General features: G+C 47.4%; 1 protein-coding gene across 1 annotated transcript in view; it reads left to right on the forward strand.

The window, feature by feature from the left end:
• Positions 1–16,396, forward strand: part of LMF1 (lipase maturation factor 1) — a 203,670-nt gene that overhangs the window by 73,069 nt on the left and 114,205 nt on the right. The window contains exon 6 of the mRNA XM_010570606.1: positions 9,692–9,757. Within this exon, the coding sequence (XP_010568908.1) occupies positions 9,692–9,757 (66 nt within the window). The remainder of the gene's footprint in view (positions 1–9,691; positions 9,758–16,396) is intronic.

Below are 16,396 nucleotides of genomic sequence, written 5' to 3' on the forward strand. Positions count from 1 at the left end.
TGGGCTGAAAAAGTCTCAAAGAGTGCTTTGTTCCTCCTTGACACTCACTCCAGGGAAAAAAAAAAAAAAGAAAAAGAAAAAAACCGTGGAAAATCTGACATCTGCATTGTAGAGAAAAATCAATAGATAGGGAGGAATATAATTATCCCCCACTCCTGAAAGAATTTTTAAGATATTTTTTGTAACAGTGACTCATATCGGCTTAGAGCTTGAATGACATTTTAATTATTTAGGCTTTTTTTTCATTTTGAATCACCAAAGTACAGCAGCCTGAAAGGGGTACAGTTGGGCAGAGCAATCTGCGTAAGATGAAAAGGAAGGATTTGGCGTGTCAGAGTTCAGCCGCTTCCCTCCCTCGGAGCGGCGTCGGAGCAGGAGCTGCGTGGCTCGGGGGCTTGCAGAGCAAGATGCTGCACCGTGCCGCAGCGACGGGTGGTGGGTCACCCCCGGGTCCGTCCGTGAATCATGTTTGCTGGCATCCAGTAAATAAGGAAACAGTTTATCTTCGTTGGAGATGTTTTGCTCCTTACGCGAAGCGTAAAATCCTTGTGGAGTTGTCTGTGATAGTGCATCTTGATGCGCCCGCTGATGCTTGTGCCTGGGTTTGATATTTTGGGGAAGGGGGTCAGGGACAAAAGTGGGGCTGGTGGAGTCAGTGGGGGAGAAGGGAGCAAGGGCAACGCTGTGGATTTTGTTTCGGCGTAGGCAGGTTTAATCTGAAGGGGATCAGCTAATGAGAAAGGCAACTGAAAGGAGAGGGAGCCCAGGAAGGAGAGAAGGAGAGGTCTGAAGTAAAGCTGGAGAGCAAAGACTGTGGCCGGTGCCCACCCATGTGGGGCAGAGCTGGGGTGAGACCCCAGTGCGAGGTCTGGGGGAGCTGGAGGTTAGACCCGCGTGGACCTTCCCCGGAGGATGCTCCCCCTCGTCTCTGTTGGGGTGGCCGGGCTGCATCCAGGTGGGATGACAGCCTTGGGTTGTGCCGGGGGCAGCCAGCTGGAGGACCCGCGGAGCGGGGAGACTGGAGGTGGGTTTCTGTGCTGCTCATTGTCCGTGGGGGCTGTGGTGTGGACACGGTGGGAGGGCTCCTCTCCACCTCTCCTGGGATGGACCCCCACGGTTCCCACGCTCCGAGCCTTCTGCAGATCCAGAAGGTCTGGGGCAAGTCCCAGGGGTGCAGGGGGGATTCTCCTCATGGAGCATCTGCCAGTGGTAGCAGGGACCAGGCAGTCTTCACAACTCAGTGTTTAGCTTCATCCTAATGGCAGGAGCTAGGGATGATACAATAAAGAGGAGCAGTGTCCAGATGTGCTCCTCTCACTGAAAAAATACAGTAGAAAAGCGAGGACCCATTATCTTCACGTGTCCATCCTCTCTGTGATTTGCGAAGGTGATCCCCAGCATGCCACAGTGCAAATTCAGATTTCAGTACCCTAAAACCGAACAGTGAGGTGTTTTTGGAGGATGCAGCCGGCAGTTGCGTGGCTCGCATCCCTCTTCGGTTCTGCCTTCCAGTCCTGTATTACATTCCCTGTGCCACCGTGTGCCATGGCCTTAGGTTTGGGATTTCTGCCACGATTTAATCAAACTCATGAAATGTAGGAATCAAAAGCTGTTCATAAACTTCCTCTCTATGGCTTAATTTCCCCTGAAATCCCTTTTGTTGGATACTCTTTCGATGATGGGAAAAGAGAGGGGGCATGTGAGGTTACTCAATCAAGCAAGACTGGAATTGATTCAGTGGGAGTGAAGGGGTGATTTTGATTTCCACCCCCAAAGTACCCTGGCTGCCAGTTGGCAAACCTTGAAAATGTATTCAACATTTTTTTGAAAGAGAATTTATTAGTCATAAATAGCTAGTTTTCAGCAGGCTTACTGAGTTTTATAAACTGGACTGGTTCGGCGCCCTGCTAGCTGGGTCCAGGAGGATGAATTTTTGCAGTGTGGGTTTTGCTAAGAATTTGCTGGGAAATATATATTTTTTTCTCTGGTCGCTTGTAGATCTGCTCAGGTGACTGCATGGTCATCTTTCCTTTAACACTGTAGTAAGCTATCAAAGCTAACGATGATGCTGGAGGCAAAATAGGGTCTTGTTCCACATAGCCGATATCTTATCTAGAGCCGACAAATGAAATAAAAGTACAGTGACAAAAGTCATCCGTGACACCGCTGGTGTATCCAGGGCACACGTCGGCTGAGTTTGGGAAATGCTATTTATATGTGACCGCGAATGCATGGACGCAGAGCAGGGCTGGTGGATAGAAAGCGCATGGGGGCTGAACCAGGACGGCAGAGTGGCTCTGGTGATTAAAACCAGGCATTTTATTGAACACCATTAAAATTAAAAAAAAAAAAAAGTCCTAAATGTAATTTTCCTTCCCCTGTGAAAAACGCTGGTGAATTTAATGCACCTTAATTGTGAGAGCCTGGGAGCCCCGGAGGTTGGTGTTTTCGAAGTACAAGCAGGTGCTGCATCTCCATCCTCCCCTGCGCTCCTCAGCCATGCCCTAAAGGGAGCAAACTTAGTAGGGGAGAAGGTATTGAGCACATATTTCATTCTGGATGCTAATTCAATCCAGGGTGAACATTTTATAGTTCTCATGCGGACAGCAGCGCGAGGAGATTTCTGAGTGTGCGGAATGGCCTGGAGCTGCAGTCAGCTGTAAATTAATATGACAAAGATCTCAACTTTCCCCTTCCCCAGGCCAGGCTTTCTTATTACTGGAAGGGGCTGGTGTGCACGGTCTGGCTGCCACGAGCTTGGCCAAATGATCAAACCCCGGTGTCTTTGTAGCCACCATCCCATCAGTATGAATTTAATAATTCTGGTTAGAGCTGGATTCAAAGCAAGGCCACGGAGGTGAAAGGGCAATTGCTAGTTCACTTAGCCACCTGTTTCCTTCCCTTTAGCTTATATTTAATTTGTATTGCTGAATACCTTTCCCTTCTGATATGCAGGGCTTTGAAAGTCCGTTCACCCACCCCCAATGTGCAAATAGAGCCGGCGTTTCTGGGGGTGCTTGTTTTTTTCCTGGAGTTGTAAGCATGTGAGCATGCATTTGCCTATATCATTGGGAAAAGAAAGTAAACTTTAAAAGCCATTTTTCTGTCCCCCGCAACACACATACACACTCTTTTTAGTTTTATCTAGCGATTAGAGCAGAACATAAAAAGGGGAAGATTCAGAAATGTTTTCAAAAATCCCTATCTCCTGTCCATTAGTCTCCAATCCTTGTGTCAAAATAAATGCAGAATTCACGTTTTTAGCTAACGCTCTGCTAGCTCAGAACTAGGAAGAAACTTCCTAAATTTGCCAACTTAAAAGGAAAAAAAACTTTTCAAGTGATTTTGGAATTTAGAAAACAAGGAACAAGTTATTGCACTGAGCTTCCTATAGCACATCTTTTCCATGTTTCCCAAATTATTACATTGCCACGTGACAATATTAGGAGCATTATGCCAAGCTGGAATAATATAAAAACATGTATAAATGAGAACAATGACTTCTTATAATAGCAGTGACTTGAATTGACAGAGGAAGCCACGTGCCGCAGGAGCGAGTGTTCCTGGCTGGCGCGAGGTATTTAAAAGACACGTAGACGTGGCACTTAGGGACATGGTTTAGGGGGGCTTGGCAGTGTTAGGTTTATGGTTGGACTCGATGATCTGAAAGGTCTTTTCCAACCTAAATGATTCTATGTGGTACCCGCAGGGCTCACAGCTACGTTCTGCGTTGGTGCAGCATCCCACCCGACGGGGTCCTGGTGACACTAACTTCTCGGTGCTATCGCCGTGCGAATAGTAAATACCTATACGCAGCATGGCGTCAGGTGCTGTTTCAAATTACCTGGGATCTGGAGGTTTTCTTCTTTATTTCAGGCTTGTGAAATGTGGTCGGTGTGTTGTAAGATAACCGGGAGTAATGACGTTACCAGCTGGCACGTAGCCCCCGCTTTGCAGGCAGCCTAACTTCGCAAGTTTAATAAAAAGTCAGGGAGATGGTTGTGTTGGACAAGGAGCTGAAAGCGGGATGAGAAAGGCTTTCCTCTTCTTTGTGATGCTGTCTTATTCTACTGGCATCTTCGGGATGCTTCAAAAAGGGCCATAAAAGCTGGGCTGGTTTAGTACATTGAGGTGCGGTCCGGTCTTCAAAGTGAATTACAGTGGGTAAACACCTGTCATTTTTTATCACCCAGCAACTGGAGCTCAGTAAAGAGCTCAGCTCCTCAGCAAAGAGGAGCTGGCAAGACCCTGCCCCGTGTATGGCAGTGGTTTCTCAAGAGTTAACAGTGGCTGCCCTTGGAAATGTTTTTCTGCTTATTGCCTACCTGTAAGAATGGCCAACTTCTGCCAGCATTAGTTAGCGCTGAGCTAACAGGTCGATTTTGACGTTGTATCAAAAAACACGTGGTACCTAGAGGTACTTGAACACCACAGGGAGAAATTAGAGGGAGCCAGGCTTGGCATGGAGAACACCAAACACTGGAAAATATGAAAAGGGCTCTGCAAGTGTTGCTTTTTTTCATTTGCTTCCTAAGCCTTGAACTTATTCTTTGCAAAAACTAGAGACTTGTACATGTGAGAGAAAGAGCGATTAAGCTGGAGGCTGGTACAGCAGGTTTGTGGTAGCAGCTGCCTGTATCTGCTGCCTAGAGGCTACTGAATGTTCTAAATGCCTTTAAATGTTCTTGGACTTTGAAGGTATCAGGCAGATACTACTCTCAAAAAATGTCCCTGAAAGTAAAGGAAAAGTCCTTGGTTAAAGCATTTCCATCCTGGTCTTTCTGACAGTCACGTATTGCCTCTAACAAGCCTTAGCGCAGCAAAACACCAGGTTTGTTCTTAAATCTGCCCCAGCTAAGGCTGATCTGTGGAGCTCGGTTTCAATCATATACTTAGAACGGAGTGCCTTGGTGCATTAGAGCCTAAAGACGGAAGACAGGCTGTTTCCTTTCTCTCTTTTCCTTTTGCTCAAGCAATGCTACCAGGAGGTAGCTGGAGGTATGAGATCCGGCTGCAATGCCCTGCAAGAAGGAAGCAGTTAGAAATGCGATTTTGGGGATGTGAGCCCCGCTCTCCAAAGTGCTGCTAAATAATTTCTTTCCTTTCCTTGTTTTCCATTTAATTTGTCCATATCGTTTACCTCCTGAGCTCTGCTTAATATTTGCCCCCAAAATACTCCTTGCAAGATGTTTGTAGGTTATGTCCAAACAAGAGGAGGGTCTTCCAGGTCTGCTGGTGTCTCACAGGGTTGTCCCATGCACATCCCGTCTGGCTCCTTCTCCTTCTGGTCCCTCGCACGTCTTCTCCTCTTCCAAAGAGATGCACTGGGCTCTGCTTGTCTGCGAGCAGGGGATGGCGATTTTTCCCCGTGCTTTGATCTGTGGTATGGCAGCATAATCTGCTGCAGCTGTGGAGTCCAGGCCATTTCAATATACGCACAGAAATCTTGAAAATGGATTGGGAATTGTTAGCAGACTGAGAGAAATCCAGTGAATGTGAAACTCCAGCAGATGTGGGGATCCCCATTTGCTGCCCTCTTCCTTTCGTCCTCCTGTGCTCGCTTGGACCCAGGTACCGTTTCTCAGACTAAGTTTGCATCTTCAAGAGAACAGGAGCTGACTTCCAAAAGTGTCAGCAGAAGCCAAATAATTAGAGAATGTGTAAAAACAGAGTCCATCCGAGCACGGAGGAGTAAGGTATGTGGGAGCTTGTCCGGGGTGTGTGTGTCCGTACCCAGGGATCCACAGCTCTTCACAGCAGGAGCCACCTTGGCTTGTTCTCCTTTTGCGGTCCTCCTCAGCAGAGACGAAGCTACAGAGCACGTGGATTTTCCCGCACCACGTGCTCTTGTTTCTTGGTCCAACTTCATTTGAAAACTGGAAGACTCACATGCCAGTGTGGGAGTGGAAGTGGACTTGAAGACAGCAGCAGGGTAAAGAAGACTTGAAACGCCCCCTAATTATGAGAGTGGGAGTTTTCTGTGCTGAAAAACAGATTTGATATTAAGAGCTTTAAGTGACTTTCCTGTTTGAAAGCGTTATAGTAAACAAAATGTGATTAACTCAGTGACTCATTGCAGGAAAGATTTTGATTTTCAGTATGATGTTTTTCTATCATATACTTGTTTTAATTACGCCTGCTGAATAATAGAGCTTGATAACAGCTTGGGCAAGGTAGGAGGGAAGGTCATCAAGATAGCTGTCCTTTTTTAATATTCCAGCATTCTTACACAGAGCCTTTCTTAGTGTCTGTCCTGTCACTGACAGGGCTGCCGGCTGTGGCACATCCTGTGAGATGCTATCAATGTATCCTGTAATTTTAGAAAAGGTTCGAGGGGCAGAGCGAGCTGCGGATGATTCGGGAGGGGGAGATGAAACCGTGGCTGTTGACAGCAAGTCTGTCTTGTCCCTGCCTCCCCTGTTCCCACCCTCGCAGAGTGATGGAGAAGAGAATGACGGGATCTGCTGAATAACTCACTAGAGAGCAAAACAGCAGAGCAGCTGGTGGTACCCACCGCCCTGCTTTCCCATCCCATAAGTCTTGTATGATACCACTTTGCATCCATCGTGCTTTTATCCGTGCTTTTTGGACCAGCTCTGCTTGGGGTTTTTTTGGCAGTGGTGCTGGTGGGGGGGTGTCCCTTTCATGATGATGCTGAGATGCAGACCTCCCAGGCCAGGGTATTTCTAGGTCTGAGCTCCTGGCGTGGACCCATCTCAGCCGTGCACGGAGCCACCGTTCCCATTGCAACCTGCATAAGATGACAGCGTGCACGAGGTTTGAAGGTACCTCTCCTCTGGAGGCTGCTGGGAAGGCCAGTGCTCAGGCTTCAGTGTAGCTCTCGGGGAGTTTTACAGGTCTGAAGGCCAGGAGGGATGTGCAGGGTACCAGCATCCCGCAGGCTGCCCACCTTCCAGGGACGGAGTGTGCACTGCGCTGCCTTGGTACCCTTCCCCATTCCTGTTTTGTGCAGAGCTGTGGGAGACGCCACAGAAACCTTTGCCTTATGGCTACCTTCCTTATCAATCACTTCTGTAAAATAATGATTACCCTTTACTATATCTCCTTGTTCTTCCTTAGTTGTTACGATGGTGTCGATTTGCTCTGTTGCATCTCTAGCATTTGCCTCTGCACGGTGATGCTTTTCCTGCAGCCGATACTCGATGCTGAGAGCTGGAGGGACCTGTGCTGTCTATCTGGTGTTTTCTTCGTTGACCAGAGGACGGTATTGTGTACAAATGGCCCTGCTGGGGGGAGCTTTCATCCTGCTCCATGACATGTGCCATCAGGAGTTTGGACTTTTACTGCCTTAACTCTACCAGGTTCTCCAGGTTTATTCTTGGCTAAAAATTACAGGATGTAAATTGTCTGGATTCTCGGATTTTGAAAATGTGTAATAGTTTCTGTTTACTGTCCTCTTCAGTTAGCATTGGCATGAGAAATATTTCATTTTTTTTATGACTAGGGAAAAAAAGGAAAAATAATTCAGAACAGCAGATGGGCGAAATCTGCTTGAACTCAGCAACGTGCCTGATAACAGGTGTAATTTAAGGCTGTAAACAGCCCTATTGAAGGCTGTTGGGGTCACCCCTACTCACAAAGACATACGTGTCTAAACTTCATCTGGTATAAGGCTGAGACCAAGAAAGGTGCCTATTTCCTATTAATTTACCGGCCAAATAAGCTTGTAACTATTTTTGTAGATCTTTGCTTAAGAAAGTCTGTGTTGAGTTAAGCCCAAGGTCCAGCTAACTTCTTATATTGTCTCTCATAGCAGCCATTAACAGGTGCTTGGGGAGGAATATAAAACATAAAGTGATCTGGGGCAGGTCTTGGCAGTGAAGTGGTTGAGGGACTTTCCGGGGAGGAGGTTGTATTCAGAAGTTACCCCGAGCCTGTCCTCTGGGAACGTGCCTCATTCCTTTTGAACACGTTTGTACTTTTGGCTCCCATACAGTAAATGATTTGCTGTGTGGAAACATACGTCTTCTGTTCATTTCTAAATCAGCTACTCGATCTCTCCATCAGATTGCCTTTACGTCCTGTATCAGGAGAAATGGTCAATAATCGTTCCCAGTTGACCCTTTCTGTATCAGTCAGGAGTTACTAGACTCTGCTCTGTCCTCTCTTTTCCATGCTCGACAGCCCTGGGCTCTCGGACATCACACAGCCCACATACAGCCTTGGGAGCTGGGTGTTTGCTTACGAGATCTGTACAGTTTGGGGTGGGTCTTTAACTGGAATTTGGAATTTTTCTTGAGCCCCAAACCTGCTAAACTTTGTTTAAAGCTGCAAGTGAAGATTTTTTTTTTAGCAATTTGGATGAAACCAATAGGCCAGGATGTGCCATAGTGCTGGAATCTCCTCCTCCTCTGAGCTCTCAGATTTTAGCACTGAAAGGTCACTGCTCTCTTCTTGAAAACCTTCCCTACTGCAAATGTAAAGAAGCTTCAGGATGCTCCTGGTGTAGCCAGCAATGGGTCCTTGCAGAAACTCCCTGTATTTTTCTACTAAGGCAGGAACGTTATAATTAGGGGCAATGTCAGAGGTAGGCAAATACCCCCTAATTGTATGCAGATGATAGACCTGGTTCAACCTTTTGACTAGTGAAGCTTTCCTCAATTTGGGATATTGTGATCCTAATCAGGGACCTTTCCAGCATACATCAAAGCCATCAGGCTGAAGCCGCATACCTTCAGGCTGGCATGGCTTGATTGCAAGGCTTCCTGCTAGCAGGCTCATCTCTGGCCAGGTGTCTTTCCTGCTGTGGACGACTGACTCCTTTCTACTCTTCGTCATTGAGGCAAAGAAATTTAATCCCAATATTACTGCCAGCCCTGGAATGGACCCACTGATTTGGAAATTTCACCCTCTTGTTGCCCTGAAATATCAATGCACAGCAACCTCTGATACCTGCTTATTTCATTGCCAACCTCTAACCTAAGGTGGAGCAGACCTGTCATTAGCACATTCATCTGTGTTTAGATCTGTCAGCTTCCTTCCCCTTCTCCTCTTTTGTTTCTCTAATTACTTTGATTGCATCTCTGCACCCAGCTCAGGACTGGTGAGGCTGCGGGGTCCCCATCCCAGCCTGGGTCACTATTTCCTTTTCCATAGGCAGCAGAGGCGGCTTTGCAAGAGGGAGATAATTGGGTCTGGATTTTAAAATTGTGAACGCAGCTGTGTTTAGATCTGCAGGTAGCTTTTCAGTTTGTTATACAGAGACATCCCAGTGGCAGAGCCTGTTTTTTCCTATTGCTTCTCGATGCTCCGCTCCTCCTTGCCTCGTACCCAGCAATGCTGGAAGCCGATGCTGGGAGCGCTGGGCTGCTCATCGCTGCTCTGCAAAGGCTCAGGTGTGGGTAAGGCGTCTTCCAGCACCCTTTAAGTGACGTGGCATATTCCACAAGGATTTTGTGTCAAATTTTCAGTAAACAGGCAGTGGAAGGAGTCATGTTGGAGTTCTCATTGCATTATGTTCCCTCAGGGACAACAACTGGGCCTGGGGTGCAGATGTGCCGTGGGTCTCTGGGGGGTCGTTCCAGCCTCTGCACTTCCCTGCCCTTAGAGGCTCTCCCTGTAGTTCAACCAGAGTATTTGGCATCTTGAGATAATACCTGGACATACAAGATAAAGTAAAATAAAATATTTGTGACAATATTTTTTTGTCTTTTCTTTTTTTTCTCCCCAGGGGCTGATTAAAATTCGAGGAGATCGCTGCTGGAGAGAGTTAACTTGCATGGATTATCACTACGAGGTGAGCAATCTGCACATTAAAACTGATTCCTCTTGTCTGCGTTACTTTGGTAGAAAGTTTTTCTCTAACCTTTTCTCTTCTGCCAGGTCGTTCTCCATGTTTTCTTTCTTTATCGTAGCCTTCTGTCTCTGGCAACACAGTCATGTCCATGTGCCAGCTTGGTGATGCTATTTTTCCCAAACACAGTCCTAAAAGACCAATTTCTCTCTTTCCCTCCCCTCACCATCATGGACTGACTCAGGAGCAAACCTGAGCCTCACTGAGAACTCCCTCTGTACAAAAGCTACAGGAGAGGAACAGAAGGGAGTTTTCCATAGCATTGTGCTGAATGCTTTCTGCTTACGCTTCCAAAATGTGGACATATGTAGACAGAAATAGAGCATCTCAGTGCTCTCCAAGATGCAGAGCACTAATCGTTGGCAATTCAGAATTATATGGTTTTATCTTTTTGACATCTGTTTCAGTGATTACATTGCGTTCTGATTATAAACTGTGGTATGTATTCTGGCTCTGAGTGTCGTCTCCTCTTTGATTATGGAGAGAGGAGCTCAGCTTCCCCTCTCTTTTTACCTATATTTTTGCATTTGCGTTTTGTATAAACAGTGTTAAAAAAGAAAGAAATTGCTGCGTACAGCAACGCTCCACTGGGCGAGTAGCCCTGGTTTAATGAAGGAAACGATACTGAAGCAATATTCCCTTCTTTAGATTAACATCGCAGCCACTGCAAATTGCACACTGTGTTATAACGCCTCTGCTCTGTAATCCGTGTCCATCTAATGAGCGGGTGAGCGTGCCGCATCTGTTAGCACGAGGCTGCAAAGTCTCAGCCTGGCACAGTTTCTGGTGCTGCATTTGTCCCGTGTTGGTAAGACCCAGGTACCATTTCGTGCCTCCACCACGCAGTTACTTTCAGCCAGCAGGCCTGAGCTGTGAGCCCCTGGAGATGTACCTGTGGGGTGACATTCTCAGCGGACCTTCATCACGTCTGGAAACCATTTCCCCCTTCCAATTAAACCTGGCAGAGCCTGACTTCTCTGACCTGCAGAACGTGTTCCAAGGTGTTGCCTATGAATTACTTTTTACAGGGTAGGCACGCTGAGCAGTGGAAACAGGGACGCTCGTACGGGACCTCTGTCTTTCCACAACTCGCGTGAAGAGAATTGCATGCGAGTGCCAGGGACCACATTACCAGTCCTGTTACAGGATTGAGATTCCTCTCCCCAAAACAGCAAAAAAAAATCTATCAATTTGCCAGGCACTGACGCCTTTATTTTTTGCTCCTGTGACTGACTTAACTGGTTGCACGTTTTGAAATGGAATTTTGCAGGTCCAGAAAGCTGTATCTGCCCGTTCAGCTTTAATGCTCCTTTTTTTGTTCTTATCGTTTACTTTTAATTGGGTTTCACCCACTGAATGCAAAGGTGGCCTTTCACAAAGGCTGCTGCTCGGTTAGCTCCTGTTGGACCATCGGTGTCCTGCTTCATTCTGAGTAAAACTTTGGATGCAGAGACCCTTCAGCGCTGCCATTCTTAATCCCAGACACAAAGGCGGCTGCAGTAAATTGTCCTTTGGTTTTGCCTCGCAGCGCGAGGGCTCTGCTCCGTGTGCTGCCAGGCACCTGGCAGCAGTGTGAGAAAGGCCAGCTCAAAGCGAGCCCCCCAGAATCCCCCGGCCGGCTCCGTTGGTGACCCCAGCCCACAACAGTCAGCCTGCATAATCCCAAATATTTCAAATCAAAACCAGAATCAGTTCTGTAGCCCAGAAGGCTAATTAAGACCATTCCTGTCATATCCATAATGCAGGATCCCCAGCCTGTGCAAGTAATTGGGAACAGGGGCAGGGGGCAGATCACATTATCAATATCAATTATTTTAATCCACACAAAAGAAGCTGCAATAAAAGGAAAATGAAAGAGGCCAAACTTTGTCTACCAGCGGTAACAGACAAAGGACTGCAATTCACCTGCTCGTTTCAGCCAGCCAGAGGGAGGAAGAAAAGGGTGAAGCTGAAGATACCTCTGCGAGGGAGGGAGGGAGCTGGGAATCTGCTCATAATTAGGATGATAAAACTGGGTATTGGACCAGCTCGTAAGTGGACCTGGGCCAAATGTAGTCTGCTGTGATGTATGTTGGCCACCCCAGCTCTCCTGTTCCAGTCCTGAACTGCAGTCCAAAATCTACATGAGCTTCTCTGCCAAGAGAATTAATGAAAACACATGGCCTCCATCTCTCGCATGGTGAGCGCGCCCTGGACTATTTATTTGTAGTAGAACCAGCAGCTATGCTCGTGGAAAATAACATTTCCACTTTTGTCAGGAATCGTGTATAAAATAGTAAAATGTTGTTATGGCTTGGGTAATTAAACGGAGCATATTTTTGCTCCCTCTTTCCTTTCTAATGTGCAGGGCCTTAATCCCAGCCTTTATGGAGATCTGCTCCTCAACTGAAGACTCTCTGTTTAGAGGGCTTACGATCTGTGACGCTGTGTAATTTGGAGAGGGAAATGGCAGAACGCATGGTTTACATAGGAAAGGTATTTTCCTACCAGCCTAACTCTCCTCTGATCCCTGAGGAGTAGATGGGCTCCAGTAAGCATGGAAGAGAAAGGTAGACACTGATGGGGATGAGAAGACTTTCCTACACCACCATACGCAGCCTGGCACATGGAAACTACCTGGAGGCTGGGATGAGGGGTGGGGGTAGAAACGCTTGGCGGATTAATCGTGGCTCTGGGTGCCAGGAGTCCTAAACTCTAATCCCAGCTTGGCAACACACTGTGAACAGGAAATTTAACCTCCTTCTGCATTAGTTTCTTTGCTAACGGGGCCAGAGGCTCCAAGGTAGGTGCGTACGTTTGCAGCCTGGTGTGCGTGCAGGTCGGGGCTCCTGATGCCCGTGGTACCCCGGAGCTTCACGTGCAGCAGTGTCCGCATTAGCATGTGAAAATGGACGTGCCTGGGTGGTAACTGGCAGGTGAAGTCCTGGGGTCTGACACGCCGTGGGCTTTATTTATCATTTGTTGGGTTTGCCGTCGCTTCACTGCCGGCTGTGGTTAGATGGCTTTTATTCCTACAAGAAGCCCCAGTAAAAGGAAGGCTTTTGCTCAGTGGAACCTGTTCCTGATGCAGTTAATGCAGAGGGAAGCTGCTTCTGGGTTTTAGGTCTGTTTGTCATCATGATTATTAAGCATTTATCTACTGTGTACACAATGGTTTACAAATATGCGTGCAGCGGTTTGCAGACTGAAGCTAGATTTCCGCTTCCACTGGAGCGCATGGCTCGGGTCCCACGGCGTTCGGCGGCATCCCACCCGTCGGGCGAGACGGAGCAGCCTCGGTTCCCTGCTTGTGCGAGCAGGGAGATGTGGCCGAGCGTGTCCCCCTGCCCGTCCCTGCCCGCTCCAGAGGGCATCCCTCGGCCCCTGCGGAGTGCAACAGCTCCCTCCCATAGCCAGGCTCCCGCGTGCCCCAGGGAAGGAGTCTGCTGCGGGAGGTTTTGTGCCACTCGGCCGTTTCTGGAGCTCGCACAGCTTGCAGGACATTGCCCGGGCGTGGGCTGGAGCAGCTTTCTCACTGCTGTTAGTAGGTACCAGGTCTGTGAGCCAGGCATGGGATTGGGGAGCACCAGCTCGCTCCCCAGGGGCCTCTTACCACTTCCTCCTGTGCCAAGCTTTACCTGGCCCGAGCTTTGCTAATTCTGGGTGTGCTGCTTAGCTGGCACAAGCACAATGTCTTAACGTGCTCCAAATGGAGAAAATCCTCTTGTGCAAGACCCCTATTTTAAAATCTCCACAGCAAACCTGCAGCTCTCCGACCCTCGCGCTTGCACTGCAGAGCACCTTGCGACCATATGTCTTGGCACGGGCCAGGTTTGAGTGGCACAGGCAGGAGATGAGCATTTCTGACCTGCAGCCGGTCCAAATGGAGCCCATGTTTTTGGCTGCTGGTGGTGGTCTTGGCAGAGCAGTTAAGCAGATAATCTTAGGGGTTTAGAAACGGGAAAGTCCTACATGGTCACATCTATTGCGTCTCCCCGTATTCCCCTGCAGAAGTACTCCCTGTGGGATGCAATCCAGTGATGCATTTTTTCTAACGGCTGCCAAAGTATTGTTGCTTTTTAATTACAGACAGATATCTTGTAAAATTCAGCCACCAACTGGTAGGAACAGCTGCCGAAGCAGCTGCTCGGGCAGGCGAGTGGCAGAGGGGAGCCCCACTGGGCATCCTCCTCCTCTGCCAGCTTTGCCCTGAAGCTGCTTGGGACCTGTTAAACACACCCAGGAGGTCCCTCGTGTCCTGGTGGCCTGTCCTCGGCTGGGCCAGTGCTGGGTGAAGCTCAGCAGAGGTGCGAGCCGCTGCGTGCACGAGGCAAGGAACCTGTGGCCCTTCTGCTCACTACTGGAACAACTCGTATTTTATATTTTTACTTTTAAGTTCATTTTTTTAAGTGATGCTTTAAAGGGCGTGCCTTGTATCTAAGAGTTTCTCAATGATTTGCATCCTTCGCTGCAGAAAGCAGGGTAGGAAGGCAGACTTACTACTGAGACAAAGATGAGGCAGAGGGATGAAGGGAAAGGAAAACAAAAACCTCCTCCCAAAGCAGCAAAATCTTTGCCATCATTGGAAGCACAGACCCAGGATTTGCTTCCTTGCTGTGGAGTTATCTGTAGGTGCTCAGGATGGGTCAGCTGCCACGAAGCAGGAAAGTTTGAAGGACTTTGCTGAACCAGTCTCTACTTAATAACTGAGTCACATTTTGGTTCTGAATTTGTCAGTGCTGCTGAGAAAAGCTTTGTTCTTTACATAAGACACTGCACAGCCACAAAGGTCACTTCTTCTGATTTGTACAAATTGTTGCTAATTATTCTGTAACTGTTTTTCTTAAATAGAGGCTGCCAGTCAGTGCTCCAGCTTCTGGCATACAGCAGCTCTCCAGTTCCTGGAGAAGCTCTCCAGAGCACAATGTCTTTTGTACCTAATTACGGGCTTGCTGACTGATAGCTGTGCTGATAAGGATGAGAAGGAAGCTTTAACTGCTCTTTAACTGCCTCTTGATTTCTTTTCTCCCTTCTCTTCACTGTATTAGACCTTGTTAGACTTTTCATCTAGCTTTTTGCAACCTATTATGAAACAAAAAGTAAATAATATCTAGCAATTCATTTTGATAAATCAGAAAATGATCTGCTTTCATGATCTCTGATGTCTCAGGATGGGCTTTATTGCAACAGTTTGCATTGCTGGAAGCAAAAATCGTCCTAACAGCGAAGCAAGTACTCGGATCTCATGCTCAAAATGTATGTTTTAAAGTTATAAATTAATATGAAGGAAAAGGTGCTGAATTAAACAGAAAACAAGAATATTTGAAAGAAGTAACCGTGCAAAGCATTTTGGACATCTTCTTTTTAATAACGTTTTAAAATATTTATGTAGCATCCTAAGTTTACAATCATTGGCCCTTTACAGAATTTTCTCCATTCTGAAGACAATAAAGGTGGATCCTGTCAGGACTGATGGTCACAATAATGAATTAAGGCCAACAAAATGTATTCCCAAGCTGTGGCTTCGCTGTGGAACTCCCAGGTCTGGCCTGGCTATGGGAGCTCAGGTTTAATAGGAGGGCTTTCCAAAACTGATGTCTTCTGGGGGAAACACAGATCTTCCCCTTACAACAGCTACCAAAGGGAAACCAAAGAACCCACCTCGGTGTTTCTGGCACAGCGTGGCACCTTTCCCCTTTGCTGATACGAACGGGTCTGGTTTTGTTTCATTGAACGCGGAATAATTTGTGTCTCTGCTCCTTCCTTTGTGCAGGGCGTGAACTTGCATGGGTTTGCTGATGGATTTTGCTGGTTCCCCTTGGGACAGGAGGTGACGGGTCGCAGCAGTTGAGTTAGCGAGATCAGGGCTGCTTGCGAGTCCCGGTGCATGTGTTATCAGATGAGGTTTGCTGCAGAATTGATTGAGGCTTAGAGGAGGGACAAGATGCAGCTTTGACATGGGGAAATTTTACAGATTTTTCCAAAAGCATTTGAAAAGGGTGTGGGAGGTGGGGTGAGCTCAGTGCTGCTGGACGCGTGGCTGTGAGCCCAAGACGACTGCCTGCCCTCAGCCTCTGGGAGGGTTTTAAGAAGTGACCATGGGATTTGGTAGACGTGCTGTGGGTTTCTGGGGTTGCTCCCAGCCTGCCATTGCTTGAAACAGTAAAATTTGTACTCTGGAAGATATGTTTCTGTGAAAATATGAGTGAAGTGAGTTGCGGTCCACCTCTGCCCTCACTGGACAACTTGCCAGGTAGAAGCCAAAGCCCTTGTTGATGAGTCCTCTGTAAGGAGAGCAAGGAGGAAACAAGGTTCTGCCCATGGTGGATTATAAATGCAGTTTGTTTTCATCTCCTGTTGTTAGAGCAAACTGTTCTTTGAGTTAAGGCGACTGATGGCAAAAGGAAGAGCATGCTTGTGTTCAGCTTTTTTTTTTTTTTCTTTCCATTTGGTCATAAGTTTTGAAAAATGACCTTTTCGGAGGCATAAGTGAAAAACCAGTTGTCCTCATTCACACATATGAAGGGCTGCTTAGTGTGGATTTGAAGCTGAGGATTAGGTGCTTTCTCCTGGTTTTTGGTGATTTGCATGATGTCAGTGCTA

This window comes from Haliaeetus leucocephalus, unplaced genomic scaffold, assembly GCF_000737465.1.
Source record: "Haliaeetus leucocephalus isolate CR32 unplaced genomic scaffold, Haliaeetus_leucocephalus-4.0 Scaffold295, whole genome shotgun sequence".
NCBI classification, from domain to species: domain Eukaryota; kingdom Metazoa; phylum Chordata; class Aves; order Accipitriformes; family Accipitridae; genus Haliaeetus; species Haliaeetus leucocephalus.